At 30.2% G+C, this 25,077-nt stretch overlaps 2 protein-coding genes and 1 long non-coding RNA gene across 3 annotated transcripts; 2 read left to right on the top strand and 1 right to left on the bottom strand.

Annotated features, from left to right (window-relative positions):
* Positions 1-1,093: 1,093 nt before the first annotated feature.
* LOC121122164 (uncharacterized) lies at positions 1,094-10,641 on the top strand. The gene is made up of 3 exons (XR_005865720.2): positions 1,094-1,254; positions 10,070-10,259; positions 10,496-10,641. It is a non-coding gene; the product is annotated as an uncharacterized lncRNA (long non-coding RNA).
* A 5,212-nt stretch (positions 10,642-15,853) lies between these two features.
* Positions 15,854-21,842, top strand: amon (prohormone processing protease amontillado). Its single transcript, XM_040717288.2, has 11 exons — positions 15,854-16,526; positions 16,609-16,713; positions 16,778-17,001; positions 17,070-17,178; positions 17,365-17,473; positions 17,545-17,582; positions 17,657-17,733; positions 17,795-17,883; positions 17,934-18,423; positions 18,492-18,890; positions 18,961-21,842. Exons 1-11 carry the CDS (start codon positions 16,284-16,286, stop codon positions 19,292-19,294), a joined length of 2,217 nt encoding a protein of 738 aa, XP_040573222.1. The 5' UTR covers positions 15,854-16,283; the 3' UTR covers positions 19,295-21,842.
* Positions 21,675-23,822, bottom strand: LOC121122295 (uncharacterized). Its single transcript, XM_040717289.2, has 2 exons — positions 23,312-23,822; positions 21,675-23,219 (listed from the first exon to the last, which is right to left on the bottom strand). The coding sequence occupies exons 1-2, from the start codon at positions 23,443-23,445 to the stop codon at positions 21,923-21,925; spliced, it is 1,431 nt and encodes a 476-aa protein (XP_040573223.1). The 5' UTR covers positions 23,446-23,822; the 3' UTR covers positions 21,675-21,922.
* Positions 23,823-25,077: the final 1,255 nt, after the last annotated feature.

Genomic DNA, 25,077 nt, shown 5'->3' with positions numbered 1-25,077 from the left:
AAGGGGTATGAACAATGGTATATATACTATACAATCAAATTTCAGTTAAAAATAAATCATATATTATCATTTATTAATAACATTATCTTTACATACAAATTAAACCTTATAACGTGAAGTCGGTCATTTTCATTCGCTATTCGGAGCAAAATGTCATGGAAAATGATCCATCAATCATTTTTTTTTTTTTGTAATCCTTGTTGTATATAAAAAGTGTGACGAAATATATCTATGGGGAGTTGGCAATTTTTTAAGTACTTGGATATTTTTTTTATTTCTGGGAAGGGGGATGTCCATGAGAGATTTTTCTCGAGGGATTTCCTCTTTTTACAGGATAAGTTTTTGCCTAGAACATTGTATAAGATGCAATCAGTGGATGTTACATAATAAAAATTTAGCAAAGATAATAACCATAATTGCAACATGTTACATTTCCGTGAAATATGTTGAGCCGTCTTTGTAGATTTACAAACAATTAGTTTTGACAAGAAGAACAATTATACTATAAAAGATTTAACTGATTACGCCATATCAAAAATGTTTTTAAATAAGTAATTTATTATACTCATTCATGACGTTCGGCAAATTTAGTTTCCAGTGAAGCAACTATAATTTTTCAACAAAATTTGACAAATAATATTTTTAGACAACAATTTTTTAACTCGTCAAGAGTACTTTTAGATAGGTTTCAATCATTGTTTAGTTTTTTTATATTTGAAAAGGAAATTTTCCTGATCTAATACATTTACCATTGAATTTTTTTTTTAGATAATTATCGTCATTAATGGCAATCTATCAAATTCATTCAACATATAAAAAAATTTGCAATATTATTTCAACGAATTTTCAAGCACAAATAATAATTGAATATCCTATTATTCAATTTAAATCAAATTTCGAAAGAACTTTAAAAGCAATCTTTTTTGGTACAGTATATACCTACTTATGTAATATTAATTAAATTATAACGTTCATACTTTAAAATTTATTAACTGTTGCTTTTCAAGTTGAATCAGGCTTCAATGTCATCGCGCGCGGATCAAGTGTTTTTTTACATTATATTAAATATATGCAGCCACTAACTATTGGAAGTATTTGTCAAGAATATAAAAAAGGCCTATGATGAATACTTTGATTACATCTTCAATCATAATATTCCCTTCCTTCGAACGGAGTCTATGAAGAGGATCAGTAATGTTTCAGAGGTTGAAAGTTTTACCAATCAAGGCGGTGGAATCTAAATAAGCGATAAAGGTAGGTTACTTTTTGAGTTGCTAATTCTACACTTTGATTTACCATCATTGACATTGCCAAGGGCATTTGAGTTTTTTTATCTTAATATCATTTCACTCTAGTATATTTTATACTCATATTTTTAAACAAATCTAATAATGTTTCCTTTGATTATGAAAACTTGATCGCAGAACCCTTTTGAAAATAAATATATGTGCATAAAGATATGTAGTTTTATAAATCTAGTATTTCTGAGGAAGACTATTTCGGAATAAAGAACATCGGAGGGAGATATCTCCCCCCAGTTTTAGTGCGTCTGCAGGATTACATATATATATATATTATTATTTTTTTTTTGGGGGAGCAAATGGATTTTCGTATTTAAAAAAAAAAAAAACATTTGAAAAATTAAATTTTTTTTAAACAAATTTCAAATATTAAATTTTTCAGAGAAAAGTTTCAAAAATCCCTAACTATTCTCAAAAATTTAAATTTTGTGCTAAATTTTTTTGCAAAAATCAAAAGTTGTTAAAAAAACGGAAATTTTAAAATTTCGTTAATTTCATGTTGAATATTTAAATTTAAAAAAAAAATTTAATATTTAATCTTTTCGGTGGAAAATTACAAAAATCTCAGACAATTACATTTTTTGTAAAAAAAATTGATGAAATTTATTTAAATATCAAATATTATATAAAAAAATTGAAATACATAGTTTTTTGAAAAAAAGATTCAAATATTAAATTTACAAAAAAAAATTGAAATATCTAACTTTTTGAAAAAAAAAATTCAAATATTAAATTTTCTAATCAAAATCAAAAATTATTTAACTGGGGGGTAGCTACAGTGCATGTAGCCCTAACCTTGTGGAAAACCCTGAGCCCTGTTTGATTATTACTTTCATTAAAAGTAAAAAAAAAAAAAATCCTGAAAAATATATCCAATAAGTTCACAAATTGATGTTTTGGAAGATGTTGAATAACTAACTATAGATTTAACTGCAGATTCCAGATCCTTGAGTTTTTTAGGTGTCATATATTTGTTTACAATCTTGTTGTACGGGTCGCAATTTGTACACTGCATTACTCTACCCCCTCCCTCATTGCTGTATAAACATAGGGATGTTTTGTGCCTTCCAAATTGCAGCAATTCCATTGCTAAAAAGTATTAGAGACGAAATATATATATGCGTTATATTGGAGTGTTCTACTTTTTAGATAAAGATTTTTGGACTACATTGACGATATCAAGAAAAACGTTATTTGTAAAATTTTGAATATTTCTTTACTTATTAGACATGGTACTCGTATGTTTAGGTCAAAATTGGTCCTTGTAGGACATTTTGTAGGGAGACTGGAGACAGCTGCAACAAGGGCCGGTTACAACATTCCTTTTTTCCCGAATATCAAAAAAACCAAATTTATTTAATTTACACCAAAATGATGTAATATTATAAATTAAAAAAATTAACTATTTTTTTGAGGACAATTATTTTTGTATAATTATATTTTAATTTTTACAGCACTCTGAATCATTTTCTGTTCAGTTCTTCTCCTTTAATGCCCTTAAACATTATTTTTCTTTCGAAATAGGAAAATTAAAGCGCATGTCACACCTAGCACAAAGGGGGTAATTGTTTATTCTTGTTTATATACCGGGTGGCCCATTAAAACCTGAACACTTTCTAATTCAAAAATTAATTAAGATTGAGTGGTTCAAATTAATTCATATTTCGATATATTAACAAACAAGTTATAACTCTGTACTTTATATAGAAGTCTAGAAAATGACATTTGAATGTAATTAAGGAATTTCGATTCGCGTAGTCCAAGCAGTTGAGCGTCTCCAAGACCACCGTGATAAAGGTCGAAACGTTGGAGAGGAAGAAGGTATCTGTCAAAAAGACCAAACTGGACCCGGAGGAGTTAAAGAAAACATCCCAGGATCATCTCCTTTAGTCGATGAGGGACTAGGCAAGAGATCTCGGGATTTAACACCAGATTGTCCATGGAGGTATCAAAAAAGTGGATGAAAAGAGACATGTAAGGTGGAGAGGCCACTTTTGACACCAGTAATGACAGAAACCCATCTCATCCATTGCAAGACTCTTTTGTTTTCTATTGAACTCTTTTTGACACTTCTGGCACCCTAAAGCCTTTATACCAACCCCCCTCGACATGCACCTAAAGGTGGAAGACCTGCAGTTTCCGTCATCCAAACACCGAGGCCCTCAAAGCCACTGTCAGCCAGCACTGGGACGACATGACAGAGTACGTTATCTGCAGTGTTGCCAGGCCGCCTGGAGGCCATCATTGCTGCTAAGGGACGCTACATTAATTATTAAGAAACTTAGAAACACATCTATTTATGTGATTAATTTTGTTGAAATTCTATTATTAATTAATAAATTATATCTTGTGGAAGTTTAACATTCAAAGGATTCAGATTTGAATGGACCACTCGGTAAAACTATGGGTCATTTCAGGGGTAATTTTCACGAGGAAACAAATTTGAGCAAATTTTAGTATGTTGTATTGTTGCTAGTAGACCAGATCAGAAATTAAATTTCAAATCTGTAACTCAATCCAAACTCTGAGTTCTGAAACATTCAAATTGTTATTGATTAAATAAATAATTTACAAGCAGTAATTGCTCCATTCATACCTGATATAACCATTGATGTGGGGCATTCCAGAAGAAAAAAATATATATCTGCCTTATTTCTCTTTCCGTAAGAATTTTTGCTCTGTTTCATAAGTAGATTGCTGAATTTTACCATAAAAAAAAGGGAAATATTTTGTCAAAATAAGAGATTGTTGACCCTACACGAAAAAATACACGCTGGGAAAACATCAGAAACTACAATGGGCACTTGGTCGTACGCAAAACCTTCGTCAGATTTAAATATTTTAGTTCCAGCTTTTGTCCAGACAGCATATTTTCCCGCTGGGTCAACAAGATGGTGAAGGTAATTACATATTTGAACCAAAAGCATCTTTAGGGCTTGAACTATACTCAAATACTTTTAGAGGCAGTTCTTTGAATGTAGAAAAGTTAGTTATGATTTAGATATGTGCGTCTAAAAAATAGCATTTAAGGATATTTTCTAAAACTACTGCTAATTGGTCCCTCCACTTTCCAAAAAGTTACGTGGAGCCTGATCAAGAATTATTAATTTAAGACATTATGTCTCACATATCTTTTTATTTATCATGTTTTGACATGTATGTTGTACGTCAACATAAAAATAATCTTGAACGTGATAAAAACCTAATTAATATTTAATATATATACAGCCTAATATTTCATAGACATGTTTGAGTCAATTATAGCCATTTTTGTATTCAAATTAGTGGGATGAGTTAAGATACCTGAGTATTTTATCTATAGTTTGTAACCTTTATTTGATTTTAAAGACTTAAATTGGGCATATATGGGCCCCTTGAAAATAATAGGTCTCTTTTTATTATTCTTTTATAAAGACGATCAATTCGGATAATTTAAGCGGTATTTTCGATTCCTCTTACGCAGTGGTCCCCAATAATCGGTCTGCAGACTAATCAGGAGAAGAATTAATTAGTTATTTTTCTATTTTATTTATCATCTGAGTCCGGAACGATAATAAAGAGGAACTTACTACTTCATTTACAGTTGGTAGGAGAATAAAAAATATTAAGCGTAAATGCAAATGATAAAAATAATCACTTATACTAGTTAGTCTTATATTATTTTTGGATTAATACTTTTAAAATGACGGATCGGATGTTACGGGCAACCAGATGCTTGCAACATCTTCCCTGCAATCTTTTGCTATTTGCATTCATACTTAACGTGGTATTATTATCCTTCCAACTGTGGACAGAGTATTAAGTCTCCCTCCCAAGTCTAAGTCGAGCGGCCTTCGATTTCAAAACGTTTTTATTTTGAAATGCCCGTATTTTTCTCACTTGTATGCCAATATTTAACTCAGCTATCAACATGAGTAAGAAAAAGGATCCCAGATGGTATCATCTAGTTGCAAAGTAACAAGCTCAGGACTCCCATTGATTCAGCGTTACGGGCAGTTTTAGATGTTATAATAGCGTCGTTATATTGTTGGAGCAATGTGTGAATAGACCAATTATTTCCTAATGTAATTATAGCATTGTAATGTTGAAGCAATGTTATAATAACGTTCCATATGAGAACACAATGAATTCACGTTTATTGTTATTTCAACCCCCCTCCCCCGATCTGCAGTTAGAGAAAGGTATGAAACCACTGCTTTAATTGGTTAATAAATTGAATAATTTGTTTATATAAAAGGAGAATAATTCGGGGGGAGAATACAAATATAAATCAACACTCCATTTTGAGAAAAATAATTCTAGCTTGCTTTTGTGCAGGGGCCCCTATATGTATGGAAGGAAACACTATTGTTTACTCAATTCATAAAGGATACGTGTACAATATATATCTACATGAATAGTTAGCACATTTATATAAGTCTGTATATGTTTTTATCTGTTGCAAACTTCACAGTTGAGATGTTTCATATAAATAAAAAAATATGCCAAGTAATACATTTCCGGAGGGCCTTTTGTTACTCAAGGTATCACCTATTTTTATACAATGTCCTTCTTGTAATAGGTATCTAAATAAATTAAATCTATTTGTAAATACTACTGTTGCTATCTAATAACTAAAACTACGGATACTTCAATATATAATAATAGAAACATGAAAGCAAAGGCTGAAGCGTACCCACTACAAACTGGTAGAAGAACTGAGAAATTTCTACAATGACAAAACATAAATTTCTAAGGTCATTTATCAACCATTTGTTTTATTTTTATGAAAAAAAAGAACAACATTCATTAGATTTAAATGTTCCAATGTAAGGCCTAAAAAAAATACCTGTTATACGTTTGATATTATTATTAAATCATTTCATAAAAACTTTGATTTATGAATTTACACTGGCCTGATTTTTAACAAAAAAGTACTAATTTTTGTTTTCAATAAAAATATGAAAAATGACCTTTTGAACTTATGTCATGTCTTTCTAGTTGCCAAGTTTTTCGAAATATATTAAGCCTATATCTCTAATTGTAGTAACCTTTATATTAATTCACATTGATTTAGGGTAACAGCAGAACCCAATAGAGTACATATATTATACAGCTAAAAAATCAGAACGACTTTGAGGTCAGGGTCATATTCATATTACATATTTTTATTATATATTTAGTGTTTTCAAGGTTTACTTTTTATAAGGTTACGTTAAAGGTTAATTCAAAAAAAGAGTATCAAAGTTGCTCTGATTTAACTCATTAAATCTAACTGCTTCTTCCTTTCCCACATTGCCTTAATTCAAAGTAGTAGCAAATATACGACTTACTTCTGAGTTTTTCTCATGATATCTCTGTAGATAGAATGAAAGAGAAGAGGAATACTATTTGCTTTTTCTTAATTTAAACATCCAAATGTTGTTAAAAGCCATAACTAATGGCGTTTTTAGATTTGCAGGTCTTTAAAAAAAGAATCATTTTCATTTTTAGTAATGTCAAAAATAACACCTGCATTTGAGGTATTTCTGAAGCTAATACGTAGGGATGGGAAAAACGGTGAGAAAAATAGCATTCTTGAGATTAGAAAAGGAAAAACAGTTTGTGATATCGGTCTATCTTTCTGCTTTCTTCATTCTTTAATAGCTCGTCGTCGTTGGTTTAATGTATTGCTCTGAATGATGACGTTTCACTTATTTTTGATGTCATTTTTTTTTAAATTGCATAATAATATGTTTATATATAATTTTACAATATTTGCCTTGACTAATGCTATAATAAATGTTGGATATTCTACTCTCTATAGCAGTACTATAATTTTCCCCACCGAAATTATATAAGAAGCAGCTGATACCCCTACTAATATGATATCCCCGCTACCAAAATCCCTGACAAATACAAATTATTTTGATATTTGTATACACACTAACTGTTGGGCGTTGGTCGCCCTGTCGCCACGTACCTGTCTGGGTGGTAGGGTGGATGCATAAAAACTTTCCATCCGAGGTCCAGGAGCTTCAGACGCGGCATCAAAGATGTGTACGGCTTGGGGTTGTCTTGATGATATCTTGTAAACGTTGCAAACACGCGTTTTTCCCTTCATGTAGTAAAAATGTAAGATATGGCGAATTTCTATACTCAACTTACGATAATTCACGACTGAACCAGCCAAGTGCAATACTGTCCAAAAACGTTTGTACTATACACTTACATCACACCAATACAACACCTTATCGTGGGATCCGATGTGACCAATAATGAGCCAGATATTCTTAGTTTAAAAAAAAGGTGGGAAATAAGAAATTAATTTTTCTCCCAAACTTTGATTATTATTTTATCTGATCCTAACTAATTTTGAGGTAAATATTCATACTTATAGGTATACCATGTTTCATTACAGTTTTAGTTGTGTTGCTGCAAGAAACAAAGATCTATAAATCATTTTTTTTTAAATCAAAACTTGTTTATACCTGAAGGTTTTCCTTTATTTGAATGTTTCATTATTACTAGGATTTTCAAAGGAATATGTAGACATTTCAACCCATGTGTGTAACAATGTGTTTCATTCATGCTATGTTCTTCTATAGTTATTGTTTTAATTTCCTGTCTTTTCATTGTGTGCTTATTATTATACACTTATAAACATTACATGTTTTTACCTACAAAATGGATTGATAATGACAGCTCTAGCTCTGATATCTATGATTAGTATCTGGCGTCCTTCAATATATACGACAGTGTCATTAAAAAAAAGGAAAAGTGATAAGTTATGTATATAAAATGGCACAATTCTATTAAAATTACGTAGGTTATAAAAAAACACCCTACTCAGTTATGTAATTTTTTTTTTTTTTTTTTGGGCTGACCCGTTTATTTGGAATTGGTAATCTGAAGAATGAATTTTATTTTGCACAGCTGTTGTCATTATTATTTACCACCTGAGTAGTGATTTTTCTTGTTCGTCTAGATTCAATTATGTTCGAAAGCTGATTGAACATTCGTGCGTACGCGTAAAAGACGGAGAGTACCCTTGAAAATAGACCTTCTTTATGAAAGGATTTTCCGAAAAATGTAATATTAGAAATTTTTTGGGAACAACTGTGGATTTTTTAAATCTTTTTCAAAAAAATTTAATATTTTAAATTATTTTGGAAAAAAGTTTATTCTTTGTAAATGGCTGTGGATTTTGGATTTTTTTTTCCACAAAATTAAATATTTGAATATGTTGGATTTTTTTTTTTTTTTTTTCAAAATTATTGTATACATATTTCTTTTTTTCCTTCTTTTAATATCTCATATACCCAGCAGAAAAATCCATGTTCTTTTATATTAAAAATTACACTTACTGCCCCATTTTTAAAAAAGCTTGAAGACATCTTTGATTAAAGCTGGTCCTATGGACTATGATACATCTGTGGTATCCAAATCAGAGGTGTCCTCAAAATAAAGACTAGGCCTGGAAGAAACGTCTAAACATTTGGACCCCTACATTCTTTAGTTTACTTTTTTTTTTGACTATATTTTAAATGTACAACATGTTATTTATTGTTTCTTCATTATATACAGAATGTGTAAATGCATGACGGAAATTAATTTGTTCTGTAAAAAGGCAATTCATCTTTTATAATGGGTAACAGAAGTACAGTACAACTGTTTTATGGGAAATTCATTGGTATATATTTACATTATTTAATTAAAAATGTTAAATTGGTTTATTTTGAAAACGTGTTCATTTAAATTTATGAAATTGAATTTTTATTTGATTAGGCAATGAGTTGATTAATAATTATTTACTCTAGCTATTGTTACCTCTACCAACGAGACGGAGATTATGCTTTCATTCCGCTCTGTGGGTTTGTTTATAAGCAGGGTTACCCACAAAGTTACGGTCTGATTTTGGCGAATCTTAGTAGAAAGGTTACATAAATGGCGCAACCTCTATTTAACAGCCAACATAATTTTTTTTAATTGATTTTCTCCTAAAGTAATAATCCAATTTTAATAAAACGCATTGCCAAATGAAAGCTGGAAAAAAAAAACCAGTTATTATTATTCAATATAATGGTATATTGAATATATAATTAATATATTGCCTTTGGCGTCAATAACAGCTTCCACTAGACCTCTGAAATAGAATCAGGTGTTGATCACAGTCTCCTTTTGGTATTCCTCCCAAATCCTAAACAGGAATATACGAGTCTGAACCTGTCACAGTGAACGTGTATGAATATTTTGTTTATAGAAATTCGTCTTATAATACAAATGTATTCTTCACTGAATTTTGATAAAAATCTTTATAGGCTGATTTTGCTTGCATATATTTTTGTAACATCTCTTGCATGCTACAAATATTATGATATAGGGAATATCATAACGTCAATTGCATCAAGATCGGTATATTTGATTCGGAAATTAAACCATCGATATAATTTCCCATAACTTTATCTAATAGAAATTCATATTCTTTAAATATCAAATAGAGGCTTACAATGAGTAATTTAACTGTCATCGAACTTACAAGGGAATTCAATCTATACTATTAATTCTGAGAGTTCAAATTATAGATATCTCCTTATACCCTACAGTGTTAACTATACAAATTTATTACGTTCGTACAATGTATTTTATGAGTACATATTTAATAATTATATCGTATACGAGTTTATTTAAAACATACTCAAGTAACCAGAGTATTTCAATGAAAAAATAAGAAAGATTCATTAAAATTAATCCGTTTTCATTTATTAATTTTAAATTTTCTCATTTTCAATTGAATCTCATATTTTTAGGGTCGAAAGTGAACATGATGAAGGGCTGTAATGATGGCAAACCGACTTCGTTTACGGTTACAACGCTTTTAATCCTTCTCTGCTCAGTTCTTCTCCTTCAAAGCTCTCAAGCATTCTTTTTCTTTGGATCAAGACATAGTTGCAACGACTGTGAAACCTTTTTGGCATGCATTTTTTGTGGAAGAAGTGTGTAAGTGAATTTTCTTTTTTTTGGATTTACTTACATTTATTGGCTTAATTTATAAACTCAAAATATTCGTAATTTCCCTATTCATAATTAACGACTAACTTGTCAAAAAAAGAGTCTCATTAATAAAAAAAAATATTTTTTTTTATGCTATTATATTCATTGATTGTACTTTTGTAGATTGATTCAATGAACGATTTTTTTAACTTTTTATTTTAAGTTATCATTTTTATTTTCAGAGGCCCAGTTGGTGGATTTGGTGGCAAATGAGCCCACAGACATTTACAAAACAATTTCTCCAAAGATTGCCTTAAAAATACATTTATTATGATTGTCAAATAGATATTAATTTTCGAGTAAAATCCATTTAAAAAAATTCCCTTCATTGCATGTCTTGGCGTTTAAATTATTTCTAAATCATGCAGTTTTATGATAAAAATGAATCGTTGTGTATAAATTGTAGGGACAAGGATACAAAATTAGAATACTGTACCCTTTACTTTAGATAATACACACAGCTTCATCAAAAACGGATGTGTACTAATTTGATTCCCAAAATTTGCAAGAAATTAATGAAATTTTTACTAGAATGATAAAAAATAATACTTTTATTCAAACTCCAAGCTCATGTTACTAAGACTAAATTAAAAAAGGAATTATTTTTTCTCAATCAAATATTTTTATCATTTTAATTGATATTTAAGAGCACAAAAATTGATAGAATATTTAAGAAAATGGTATAATTGGTATAACCGTTACCCAGTTCATTAACTGAGTTATAAAAATGGTGATCACCAGCAGATAATCATTTATAAATATGCTTTTCAATAAAATAATATCACAAAATCATTAAATTATGAGGAATGACTTTACACTTTCACATTATTATAACAAGCACTCGGGATGGACTTCAGATTTATTTTTAACCGGGTATATTGTATCTTAATTTACAATGTCATCTATATAAATATGTATTACTTTGTTTCCTCAATCATAACATATACATTAGTACTCATATTAAAAGGGGAATTCTTAAAATAACTCGTCAATTGTGATGTATATATGACAAATACCAGATAGTAACATTTTTTTTTTTTTGCATTTTAAACGCCCATAATTTATTACTCAAAAGGTATAATATGTGGGTATTTTAATTTTAATGTGGAAACTGCTTTAAATATTGCTCAAATTAAAGCAATTATACTGCATTTAAATATTCGGTGCATTAATAAAATGAGTTAGTTTTGGGAGAATCTTTCATAGTTAAATGTATCATTTTGATACATTTAATAGTTTTTGAGATATCCACAATTAACTTCATTTTCTATCATTCATGTGACCAATCAATAAAACATACAGTTAATGTGGGTTTAAGTTGGATCAGGGTAGTTAAGGCAGGAAAGAAGAACGGACCTAAATAGCCAGTATACAAACTCATCCCTATATTTAAAAAAAAGAGAGAGAAAATAAATAAAAAAGCTTTGTAATTTACAAAAGATAAACTATATAAATATATCAATTTTTATCGCATACTTTTAATTAAAAGCACCTTCATGAAGTGCATATACTGGCTAGCTGGCCCGCGTACATAATTTCATATGAAAGTATACCAGGAAAATAAATTTCAATTGAATAAATATTTGTTTTACAACTTGGAGACAACGAGAAATTCAGGCCCTGTAATTATTAAATTTATGTAACCACATATTCAAAATAGATTATTTAATCAAGTGTCTTCCATAAAAGTTGACTAACTTATCTGCTGTAACTTATACATAAGTTACTACTGGAATTAACATGACATGCTTCTCCACGAAGAAATGTCTGACGTCAGGCTGAGGAAAGGGCAAGGAATTAAAATTAATATGTGCAATCCTTCTTTCGTCTGACGGCTCTGAACTAGGTTCTCATGGGCCTCATGGTGGAAGAATAAAATGGGTTGACTCATGAAGGAATACTTCCGAGTCTTTTCACGTATAATAACCGATATTGATCCTTTCAAATCGGTGCAGTATAATGGATCCCAATTCTTTCCTCATTTTTAAGAGTTGATTTATTTCCTGATTTTCCAACACATAATATTTGATAATCATAATTATCAACGCACTCAATCAAAGATTAAAGTAACCGTCAATACAATAAATGAAAGTAATTAGAAACGCATGGAAAATATAATGAAATTGATGGAATTTGTCGCTGAACAGAGAAATAATTTTGATTAGGAAAGGTTTTTTTCTTGTTTTTTTTTTTTTTTAGTAGGGTTAAGAATAAAAATCTAGTTGAGATAGGAACAAGACAACACTTTTTTAATCAAATCCAAAGAAGAAGAAAATGGTTTTGGGTTCGTTGCTTTGAATCAAAATATAGCTAAGGGCCTGGGAGTAACCTTTGCTCGATCATTCACTATTTTGGATAAAATATAAATAGTTATTAACAGCTAGTCTCTGAGTAGTGTGTGTGGCAAGGCCAACGAAGAACGAATTAGATTATTTGCTAAGGCATTTTTTATTTAAATGTGAACATTTACAAATGTTTGGATTATTGTAGATATGTTTTTTATTTGAATTTTAAAGTTTTATTAAAGACTACAGATTTTATATATTTTTATTTTGTTCCTAATAAAAAATTATATAACCACAAAAGTGTAGAGCATCTTATACCCATTTAGATCCACTAGAACGCCATTGTCTGATAATTATGTCCAAATTATTGGTAGATGTATAAGAAGATTTGTATAAAGTTGTGATTTTCTTTGCATTGTGCGTGTATTTGTTTTTTTGTTATATTTTAGGTTTTAAATGCGAATTTACCCCTACATGATATCTTATTAGTGATATAATAAGGAGTTGAAATATATTTCTACTTGAATAAAACACAGTTAAAGACAATAATTTACTCCAGACCTGAGTTCGTAGATATGAAAAGAAAAAGGAACGAACTGCAATGTTGTCTTTTATAATGTTTTTGGGGTAGATTATGTGGAACCATTCTCAAACGTGGAACTTTTATGTATAGTTTAAGAATACGGATAGTATTTTTGAATTAAAAAAAATAAACTTCTTCCATGAAGCAAAGGTTTGTATAAATCTGTAATTTTCAAACATATTCCTATTCACGAGTATTTAAATTTATGTTTCTAATTATTATTATTTTTTAAATAATAAGAAGCATTAAATTATAAAAATTATATTATTCAACTTGATTTTTTCCTATGAAATTCATTTAGAGCATTTTCTGTCTTTTGACTTAATCTAGGAATATTCAGAATTAAAGGTTAATCAACCATTGGAATATTACAATTTCATGACTTGAAAAAAGGAGGAAGGTTTTTCTTCCAAATTGACAAATAGTAATAGTTTTACTATAAGAATTTTTAGAATTTTTTTATCTTTTGCACAAAAAATTATTAGATTTTCATTTACACACTTCACTAACTTTTTAATGGTTATTTAGTCTAGATTAAATGTTTAAATAAAGTAACTTAGTTTATACAAACGCTGTTATGGCACCAAGTACATACGTTGTAAAAAAAATGGATTTTAAAATATTCAGAGAATGGAGACGTTTTTCCATATATTAAAAAAATGACATCATTTAAGGGATCTGAAAATAATTGTTCCTCGAAATTGAGTGGTTTCATTTGCTTAATCTAAAAAAAAGCTAATGGTAATCACCCTAATGTAGTGGAAGAGGGGAAAGCATCTGCCTTAATGAATCAATATGATGACAAACAAACTATACATACGTTCTCCTTTTTTCTCTTATATGTACAATTGGATTTGACACGCATCTGAATCATAAATTATGGAGTAAAGCCCAAATGAAGATTAATCTAATTAAGTTGGCATATTTTTGATTTTATTTTTTCATAGATGAAGCTTTTGTAACTTTTCCTTTCAAAAAGTTATCAATAATTTATTTTTTCAATTTGATTAGTTTTTTAGAAAATGTCGTCGAATCTCTCTGGATCTATTTTTTTTATAATTTTGTAGGAGCTTTTAAGCTACGTACGCAGGTAGAAAGGTAAGGACTTTAAAATTGCCAACATAATCAAACACTTATTAGAGGAAAACTCATGTAAAAGGATGACATTTTTGTAGTGGAAAAACTAGGTTTAAAAATTAAAATTAAAAAAACGGTTGTTGCATGTGGGGTTTCTTCTTTTTCGTTCATTATTTAATCAGTTCTCGTGGTGTTCAATTCTCTGTCTGTTACATGCATTATTGCCTATCATTGCTGTAAATTGTTTAAAAATGCCAAATAAAATAAATATATATGAACTTAAATATAATTGCAATCTTATAACAGGGCCTTTTGATATTAACAAGAGCCTTAATTCAGTAATATCATATGTGTATCTCCTGCTTTTCCCTTGCAGTCATTTTTTTATTAATAAAAATGATATCTTTTTCTCATGTAGGTTATTTGAATCTACTAACGAGATTTGATGCATTAGAAACATGTTAAAAAGCTGGTGGGGTTTCGCCACTATTTGACATGGGCTAAGAAATACATTTTATGTTTAATTGATAAAATCAATGTCACAGGTCCTTTTGGAGATATTTAAAAAAAGTGGGATTTTGACAGCAATCGTCAACTGACTTGAAATAACATTGTGTGTATTTTAAAAAGAAAATTTTATTTTATTCATGATTATTCGTGTTTTATAAATAAGAAACTTTGGAAGGGATATTCGTTTTGTATTAGCGTTGAATTGAGGCTTTTATTTTACTTACGTACTAATGGGAATCAGTTGACAAATAAATGAAATGAAATAAAACTAAATTTCTGTCAAAAACTTGCGTACATACTTTATGACATAGCTACATAATTGGATCCTTAACATACATAAATGGCAAATGTCTTCGTTATCAAAGCTTTAAATGTTTAAAAATACCATTTTAAAAGACGAAAGAAACTCCAATATATATGTATATGTTTATTATCTTCATTTATTCAAAACTTCTACACAATGACCTTTGTATAAGTAAATCCTTCATTGAGTACCATAAATTCTACTTTTAAATTGGTTTATTTCATAAGAAAACACAATGAATAACAAACATCAATTCGAATACTAGTATCCAAATTAAAGATTTTGAATTTGAAAAAAATATTTACGTGTAACAAAAAAACAACAAAAGAAAGGTTCTACCAACTGAGTTGGTCTCATTTTTTTGTTTACTATTTAATAGGAGAAAGCTCTTAAGAGAGAGTTCCCTGGGCCTCTTCCTTCTTTTCCTTGCACAATATGAGTATATTTGAACCATATGTCAGATTTATTCTCTATAAAAATGTTATTAGGATAGCAAAATGAAATATTGAATTTAATTGAAATAAATCTACAGGACTCTACTATCCTTCTTAGGAAATGCATTTCTTCAAGGGACAGACCCCTCACGTTTTATCTCGTATAACCATAAAACATATTTATGTAAAAATACTATATAGTCATACTATAATTTATATTATAATCATGTATAATCACATACCCAATGAAAAATGCTTTCAACTTGACGAAGAAGGAGAAAGCGCTGACGTAAGCATTGACGTCATTGAAAAGGTAGGATTGAAGGCGACTGATGGTTTGCCTCTCTCTCCCAGAGAGCCCTTTTCCTTATTTCGCTACCTTCTCTCTCCCTCTTTTCTCTCAAAAAGTACATTACATAGACACATCACATCTTTTAATTTTGGTTCAGAGGCTACTCCTACACGGAGTAGCAAGGACCAAATGAATTTATCTGAAGAGGGTCCCCCCCTATAGTTTCAAATACAACATTATTCCTTCAACATAAGATCCACCAACCAGACGGTTAAAAGCAACAGTAGAAAAAAGGACAAACAACTTAGAAAAGAATTCAAAGTTTCTTTTTTTTTAGTTTGTTTTCTTTTAGTCCCTTTTAGTTACTTGACTTACTTCTTTTCCTTGGTTTTTTCCTCTGGATCTTCTTCTTCTTGTTCTTATTTGTCAGTTATTTCTACCTTTTTATTACTTTTCCAATCAATCAATCAATTACTCAACGTGAAATGAAAACAAGTTTTTCATTATGCTCCAGTCCTGGATCAAAGTCGTCCTCTCCTAAGTCGAATTTTTATCTTCAATTACGAACTCTTTTTGGTATTATCTCCATACTTGGAAATTTGAGCTATGCAGCCAAAGAGGTATCAACAAATTCATTTTACGTGCGCATAAAACCTCAATCCCATGAGCATCCTGCAGTTACAGCACATAACATAGCCAGGAGAAATGGATTCGTTAATGTTGGAACCGTAAGTCCTTTGAATTACACATAATAACTCAATTGCAATTTATTAGTTTCCAATGTATACAAAATATCAATTTTGTTAATAGATTCTTGGATCTCCAAATGAATATCATTTCGTAAATCATGCTCTTCCTCAAGCACGAACTAAAAGAAGTGTTCCTCACATCCGAAAGTTAAAGGCAGACCCATTGGTAAGAAATCAATATGGAAATTGTTTGTTATCTGTACTATATTTCCTTTGCTTTTTATGAATAGGTTGAGCATGCATTTCAACAATCTGGATTTAAAAGGGACAAGCGATATGGGCTATCTCGCTCCATGCGAATTCAAAATCAAAAACAGAAACCACGAAATGTGAACGATCCATGGCCTTATTTAAGACAAGCTCTTGATAAACCTCAAAAAAGAGCACTCTCTAAGGATCAAGATTCAAATGTCATTCATGATGAAAACTTTTATAATAGACTCCAGCACTCCAAGTAATTTATTTATTCTCATTTTTTATTTTATTATTTCAAAACATTAATACAAATATATATTGTATTAGATCAACAGGATCCAAACGAGGATATAATCCTCTGAGAGTCGAAAATTTAGTAGATCTTCCTCCAATAAGTGATCCTACTGATCCCCTTTTTGAACATCAGTGGTATTTGGTGAGTAAACTTATGTAATGATCAGGGGCGTCCGCAGGATTTTAGTAGTAGAGGGTTAAATAATTTGCTACAAAATATTTTCTTTTGGCTAAAGCCCCGACGTTAGCACCTTCTCTTTGTAGTCACTCCTGATTATTTATAGAAAATGTACTTTTGAACATGTATATAATTCTTATAACTATATAGAAAAACGACGGACAAAATGGAGGAAAACCAAAATTAGATCTTAATGTTCAAGCTGCCTGGGCACAAGGAGTTACTGGAAAGAACGTTACGACAGCAATTATGGATGACGGTACTACATTGTTTTTAGTAAATGTAAAATAATAAAAGATAGGTACTAACATATATTTAATTTTTACATAGGAGTTGACTATATACATCCAGATATAGCTCATAATTATGTAAGTAGTCAAGTTAAAGGCATAGCTAGGAAGAATAAAAAGTATTTTTTTTTCTTCATTTTATCCATTCTTAGAACGCCAGAGCAAGCTACGATTTCAGTAGCAATGATCCTTATCCTTATCCAAGATACACCGATGATTGGTTTAATAGGTACGTTCGTTACATAGTCATTATCAACAATACTAAGCCTATATTATTGTATATATTGTAGTCATGGAACACGATGTGCAGGAGAAGTTTCCGGAGCCAGAGACAATGGTATTTGTGGTGTTGGAGTAGCATATGATTCTATGGTTGCAGGTAATTGAGTTCCATTGAAGACTCCATGGTTTTGAATACATTTTTCTTAGGTATTCGTATGTTGGATCAACCCTACATGACGGATCTCATTGAAGCCAATTCAATGGGACATGAGCCCAATTTGATCGATATATATTCAGCTAGTTGGGGACCAACGGACGATGGAAGAACCGTTGATGGGCCTAGGAATGCCACAATGAGGGCAATAGTAAGAGGAGTAAACGAAGGACGCAATGGAAAAGGTAACATCTATGTTTGGGCTAGTGGAGATGGTGGAGAGGAAGATGATTGTAATTGTGATGGATATGCTGCTTCAATGTGGACTATATCCATTAATTCAGCAATAAATACTGGAGAAAATGCTCATTATGATGAGTCTTGTTCCTCAACCCTCGCCTCTACGTTTTCCAATGGAGCAAAAGATCCTAACACTGGGGTTGCAACTACAGATTTATATGGTAAATGCACACGGACTCACTCTGGAACTTCGGCAGCTGCTCCAGAAGCTGCCGGAGTTTTTGCACTAGCTCTTGAAGCCAAGTATGTTAATTATATTTAATGGCCTGCACAAATAACATAATTTCATTTCTCAACCAATCAACGTTTAGTCGGCAATTGACATGGAGAGACATGCAACATTTAACTGTTCTAACTTCAAAAAGAAATAGCTTATTTGACTCAAAGGGTCGATTTCATTGGACAATGAACGGGGTGGGCTTGGAATTTAATCATCTCTTTGGTTTTGGTGTTTTGGATGCAGGTGCAATGGTAGCACTTGCAAAACAGTGGAAAACAGTTCCAGCAAGATATCATTGCCAAGCTGGATCAGATAAAACAGTTCGAGAAATTCCAGGTTCCAAATCTCTTTTTTTGACAATTGAAACAGATGCCTGTGCTGGTAAAGATACGGAAGTCAATTATTTAGAGCATGTCCAGGCTGTTATTACAGTAAATTCAACTAGAAGAGGTGACGTTGAATTGTTCCTACGATCTCCCATGGGTACAAGGTGATTATCAATTAGGGTTCTACAATACATGAATTGCCAATTATATACATTTCTTTGTTTCAATTTTTAGATCCATGATTCTTTCAAATAGACCAAATGACGATGATGGTCAAGACGGTTTTACAAAATGGCCTTTTATGACATCTCATACATGGGCAGAATATCCTCGAGGTAAATGGACACTAGAAGCAAGATTTCATGGAGAACGATTGAATAGAGGGTTTTTAAAAGAATGGACACTAATGCTTCATGGAACAAGGGACGCCCCTTACTCAGATCTTCCTGTGACAGACCCTCACTCCAAATTGGCCATCGTTAAAAAAGCCCATGAGGATAAGAAAAAAAATGTAAAACAACACAAGTTGACCACAAAAAAAAAAAAAGAAATAGAAAATCCACGCTAAGCTATTTACTGACGGGAAGATACCAACTGCATACCTAATTTAATTCCCTGAATCTAAAGAAAAAAAAATAATAGAATCTCAAATTGGTTCAATGGTCCAGACAACTTGATTCAAAAATATCATAGGGTACAAAACGTTAAAAGAGGGAGAACAATATTTTATACTATTCAATTACACTTTGAACGGGATGAGTGAAGATAAAAATACTTTGACAATAACAAACAACATTTCTTGGGACCTGAAATAGCTTTGAGATAACATAAACCAAAACACAAAATAAAAAATATTCTTCCCCTCCTGATCCCAAGATCTCAACCCGTAGTCAATGAACTAATACAACTTTTAATCAATGTGAAACGCCAGACCGTTACATATTTACTTTCGTTCTTTTTCAAATCTTTCAAAAAAAGTAACCGTTTCAATATTTTTTTTTTTTTTTTTTTTTTTTTTTTTAACTTGTAATCTAAGAAATAATTTATGACCTGAAATGAAAAAATAGACTATAACATCAGTTGATTTAAATATAAAAAAATATTTCTTGACTGCAGGTACATATTACAGAATATACTTATATTTTGTACTCAAATTTATTTTCATATTTATTTTTTTCCTTTTTTTTGAAAATGAGTATCCCTCTAAAACTTTTTCTTATAAGACCATGAATGAATAGATGATCTTTTTTAAAAATAATTTCACATATTTCTGTACCTCCCCCAGAGATATGCGAAATTTTTTTCACATAAGAAAATATTAAAATCAAAATTATATGAAACTTAAAACTGTATCATGCATTTATCATTTGAATTAATGGAAAAAAAAGAAGATAATAATAAGAATGAAACAACTTATTATTAAGCTTGAATTAAAAGTTTTATGAAGGATTTTCAAGAAATAGGAAAAATATCTTGTGTATTAGCCATCCGCCTCTATAGATAGATCCCGATGTCATATTATATGTTTAAAAAAGAAATGAATACTCACAGTCTCATGTCTGTTGAGAATTGTAGGTATTTAACTATAATTATTATGATTGTGAAATTGAGGAACAAACAGACGGGATTTAATTTTTCATTAAAAATTATGATTTTTGTGTTTTTTGATAAAAAAAAATATTTTTGTATTCTGGAAAAAAAAGTCATAATTTTGTACGGGAAAATAATCCTTCCTCAATTTTCTACTAATTATTATTATTTATCACTTTATTTATTACGTATCATTATTACTTATTTTTTTCAAAAATTGATTCTATATTTAAACAAAAAAAAAGTATTTGGAGAGCTTCAACCAGTTTGACGTAGGGTCCCTGGGAGCTCGGCTAATAGAAATCAAAGATTTGGATTAAAAGAGACGCAACTCTTGTATTCCTTTTTGGTAGGGAAAAAAAGGACTCCAAACAGTGGATGTGATAAAAGTATTTTTCTTATTTCTAAGAAGGAAGAAGAAGAGGAGACCTGTTTCCTTTCAATCCATTTGATTTCCTCCCTTTGACACTTTCAAAACATATCCTTCATGTTCTCAAAAGCTGTATACAAATTGAAAACTGTCATCCCACGTATTTTATTTACGTGGGATGAGACTGTTTTTCATTTTGTGAAAGGGATTTTGACTCTTTTTAGTTTCCTTATTCATTTTTTATATAAAAAAATATCATAAGCGTTACTTGGGCATTTGCACAAAAGTACACATTTTTTTTTCTTTATAAAAAAACTGAGAGGGAAAATTGGATATCTAATTTAATTTAAATCCTCTCAATTTAAAAAGAAAAAAAAACAAATAACAACACAAATCAATTAACATAAAAAGCTCAGAACTCCTCTCACAAATCAATTCCTTCTTCATTTTTATGGACTTGGAAACAAAGGGACTCTTCTAGCTGAGGTTTCATGGACCAACTCTATATCATATAAGTTTTTATTATTATTATTTTCGTTATGTCTTCATTTTGATTTTGTTTTTTACTCATTTTTACTAATAATTTAAATCTAATAAATTTACAGTGCTAGCAAAGAACTTTTAGGGCTTAAAAATATATATTTAATCAATTGGTCGATATGTCTCATCGAATAATTTTTTTTTAGAGTATAAATTTCTTTTTCTTTTTGGAGTCTTTAAAAAAAATTATCATTTCTTAATAAAATCAACAACAACTTGTTATCGATCCGACCCATGAACAAAACACTACCACCCAGCAGGGCAGGGGGATATCATATATATATATATATATATAAATATACTAACATCATATCTTGAAATAAAATTTAAAACTTATACCATAAATATATATATATATATGTATATACAATAGTTAATATTTTTTTTTAATAAAAAAATTGCCGGTGTCACTAAATTTGTAAAATTAAAAATAAATAAAAACAAATCGTTATAAAAATGTATAATAATTTATATATTTTAACTTATGAATAATAAATATTTACACAAAATATAATTTAAAAAAACAAAAACATTAAAGATGTTTTCGATCTCATAAAACCACAAACTGTAACTACTCTGGAGCTGTTCTTTTGAAATAAAATTTTTACAAAATCTACGATAATTTATTTTTTGTTATACCCATTTCTTTCTTGTTATACAAAGTATTGCTTCTCTTCATAATTAACTTGGTATTCTTCAGGAGGTGCACAAATTTAAATTATAAGATAGCTCCCGAACCTCAGCAATCAAGGATGGAAGCATAATACCTTTCAAGAACTTCTTACTACTCTTTCTTGGATATCTTCTTTGAAAATATCTTTTGAGCATTTGAACATAAATCAATTGAGCTCTGTCAATCAGCTCTGGGTCTCTAAACTTAACTCCACTTAGCGTTACTGAATCTGTCCTATCAAAGAATAATATAAAAAACATAATGATATAACTAAATTTGTCTTTCTTTGTATGGTTTTCATCATTCATAACCCAAGAGTTGATCTGAGATACCAAATAAAGAAATCTGGAATGATTATCATTTTCATTTGGGTATAAATGATGATTTAAAATATAGTGTTGTATTGTAAATTCGATCCTGGAAGGGAAATTTGGAAGAGTCTCATTATTTTTTAAATGAAGCAAATGAACAGAGTTTATGAGTTCATCAATATCCGGACAATTTGTGGTTGTAATAGAGGAAACTTCCCTAAAAGTATTTATTTTAGGAAAATTGATGTCATAAAGGATATATAAATCCTCTTGAGAGAAATCAAGACTTGATCTGCTGGTACCCATGGATATGAAAGACAAGAATTGGATCTTTTCAAGGGACATTGCCATTCTTAAGTAAGGGTATTCAGACCTTGCAGGAAAGGCTAGATAGTCAACAAAATCAATCAAAAAATCCGAATTCCTAATCACCATTGAATTCACATTATCAAAAAAGCTTTTACGCAACTTGTTATTTATGGTAAATACAAAGGACACCTCCAAGGATGTTAGACCTCCAGGGTCATCGAAGCTAGGCAAAAGAGGTGTATTGTTGTTTAGTATCATTCCTGATTTTTTAGATCTTCTTTCTCCGTCAGGAAGAACCCATGATGCTCTCATTCCTGCAGAAATGCACTTTTGAAAACGACACAATTGACAGGCTTTCCGGGTTTGAAGATTAATGATGCAGTCTTTTGTTTTTGAGCAGCAACTAAATTGTTTGTATGAGTTATTTTGAACGGAGCGACGAAAAAAAGCCCTACAGGATGTGCAACATTGTCCACCATAATATACGTGTTTCCCTGCTACTTCTCCACAAATTTGACAAAGTCTAGGTAGAGCTTCTCTTCTAATTATAATTTGGCTTGAAGGCTCAGATAATGTGGCACTATTCAATTCATTAAAATTTACTTGATCAGTATTGGATAAAAAGGAGTCGGAAGACTCAGACAAAGATAAAATTTCATTGATTAGGAGTTCATGACTCTCTCTCGGTTGTTCCCTGTCTCTGGAATATAAAAATACATATTTATTGAATATCTTTTTATTTCTCTTTCTATTTTTACTCATGTTCCAAGGGTGAATAAATTAAACACTTACTTAATTTTTGAGGACTCAACGATTGATGGATTCCAATCATGACACTCATCAAAGATATCCAGTAAGGAGTCTAAAAACACATTTTCATTGGACTTAAAGAAAGAAGAATGTGCATCTGGCTGAAAATACTCCATTGAAAAAAGGCTCTTGAAAAAACTTAAGTATTTTTTTGATATAATATTTGACAATCTTGTATTAGGTACTACTGTGATGTAGTATAAAGAAATGACTAATGACTCTTAAGGAGAGTGTCATGAATCTTGTTTACTTTGTTCTTCTAAGGCGTGTGAATTATGTGCTGACAAGATATTACTTCTGACTAGAGGTTTAGATCATTAGCTTAGTTGTCAAAAATGTGGTTTATTTTGTACCTCGACCATGGATTTTCGAAGGTTTTTTACTCATTTCAAAAACAATGTCCAATAATATTCATGAATTTATGATACAGCATAAATCATAGTAATTCAACTAAATAAACATTTAGAATTGTCAATATGATAATATTGAATTTTACTTGAGTATGCCACATACACCAGGTAAATGTGTACTCCACGGCGTTACCTCGCTCACACAAAAATACCCTATGTTTGATGTCAGCTCACGATTCTCTCCTCTTACTTGATACATCATGGCTATTTCATAAATTATTCTTTTCGATATATAAACAAAGCAGGATTAGTAAAAATAACATTCCGTTTTCAAAAGGACAGGAATACAATTCTTGTTCATCCTTCCTAGGCGTTGTATATTTATATATATATATATATTGGCCATTTTAGCATTTATTTAGAAAATTTGAGCTATGATATATAAATACAAAATTTATACCTACACTTTAAAATAAAAATTACAAAGCAATATTATAATATGCTTGGGTGGATAACTGCCCTGCAGAAAATTACTAGTGGAAGATTGCCCTGGAGAAAATTGCCATGTATGGAAATAGCCCGTATTTTTTTCTAACTTCATTATAAATAATGATAACACTTGGTTTTTAAGGATACAGGGGTCCCCTATTAACCTGCGCAATCAGAAGTCTTTGAACTATTTCATGAAGTTTGACCAAAATACAAGCAATTTTCCTCCATGCCAATTTTATACAGGTTCTTAATCTTCCACGGAAAAATTTTCCCATGGCAGTTTTCCTTGTACCTATAATAAGGTATCGGATTGTGGTGAAATAATACAACAATGATAGTCTTGGAGTACTTAAAATATAAAAAGCAGTTGGTATGATTGACTTATTTTGCTAACTACCAGATGATTTTAAGGCTTTTCCCAAGGTTTATTTTTTGATGAAAGGTTGCGTGATACAAGGAGGATAAGGACGTAGTGAAAATTGTTAACATCAATAAACTCTCTAAGTTCAACAATAAAAAATGCTTGTAAGGTTTAGAGGCTGTAAATATTAAAAAGATCCGTTTTTTTTTTTTTTTTTTTAAATTATTAGTTTTGGAAATCCAAACTAGTAAGCTACTTTTTGACAGAATATTATGTGCTTACATTCTTGTGTATATTTATATATCTTGAATCTGCATCTCTCAAACATTGTTCAAAATTGCTTAAAATCTAGAAGGAGCCCATTGTAATTGTGAGCGGAAAACTGCCTTTGAAAGATTGCTATGAGGTAAAATTGCCAGCTAGGAAAATTGCCCGTATTTTGTTCAAACTTCATAATAATAATAACATTTTTAAAATTAATTATTAACTTAAAAATAAATTTACGCTCTAGAATCTGTCCTAGTGACCTTTAGTGCTGACTCAGA

This window comes from Lepeophtheirus salmonis, chromosome 7, assembly GCF_016086655.4.
Source record: "Lepeophtheirus salmonis chromosome 7, UVic_Lsal_1.4, whole genome shotgun sequence".
NCBI lineage: Eukaryota > Metazoa > Arthropoda > Copepoda > Siphonostomatoida > Caligidae > Lepeophtheirus > Lepeophtheirus salmonis.
Note: the sequence above shows the minus strand (reverse complement) of the source record. Positions and strands in the feature narration are given on the sequence as shown.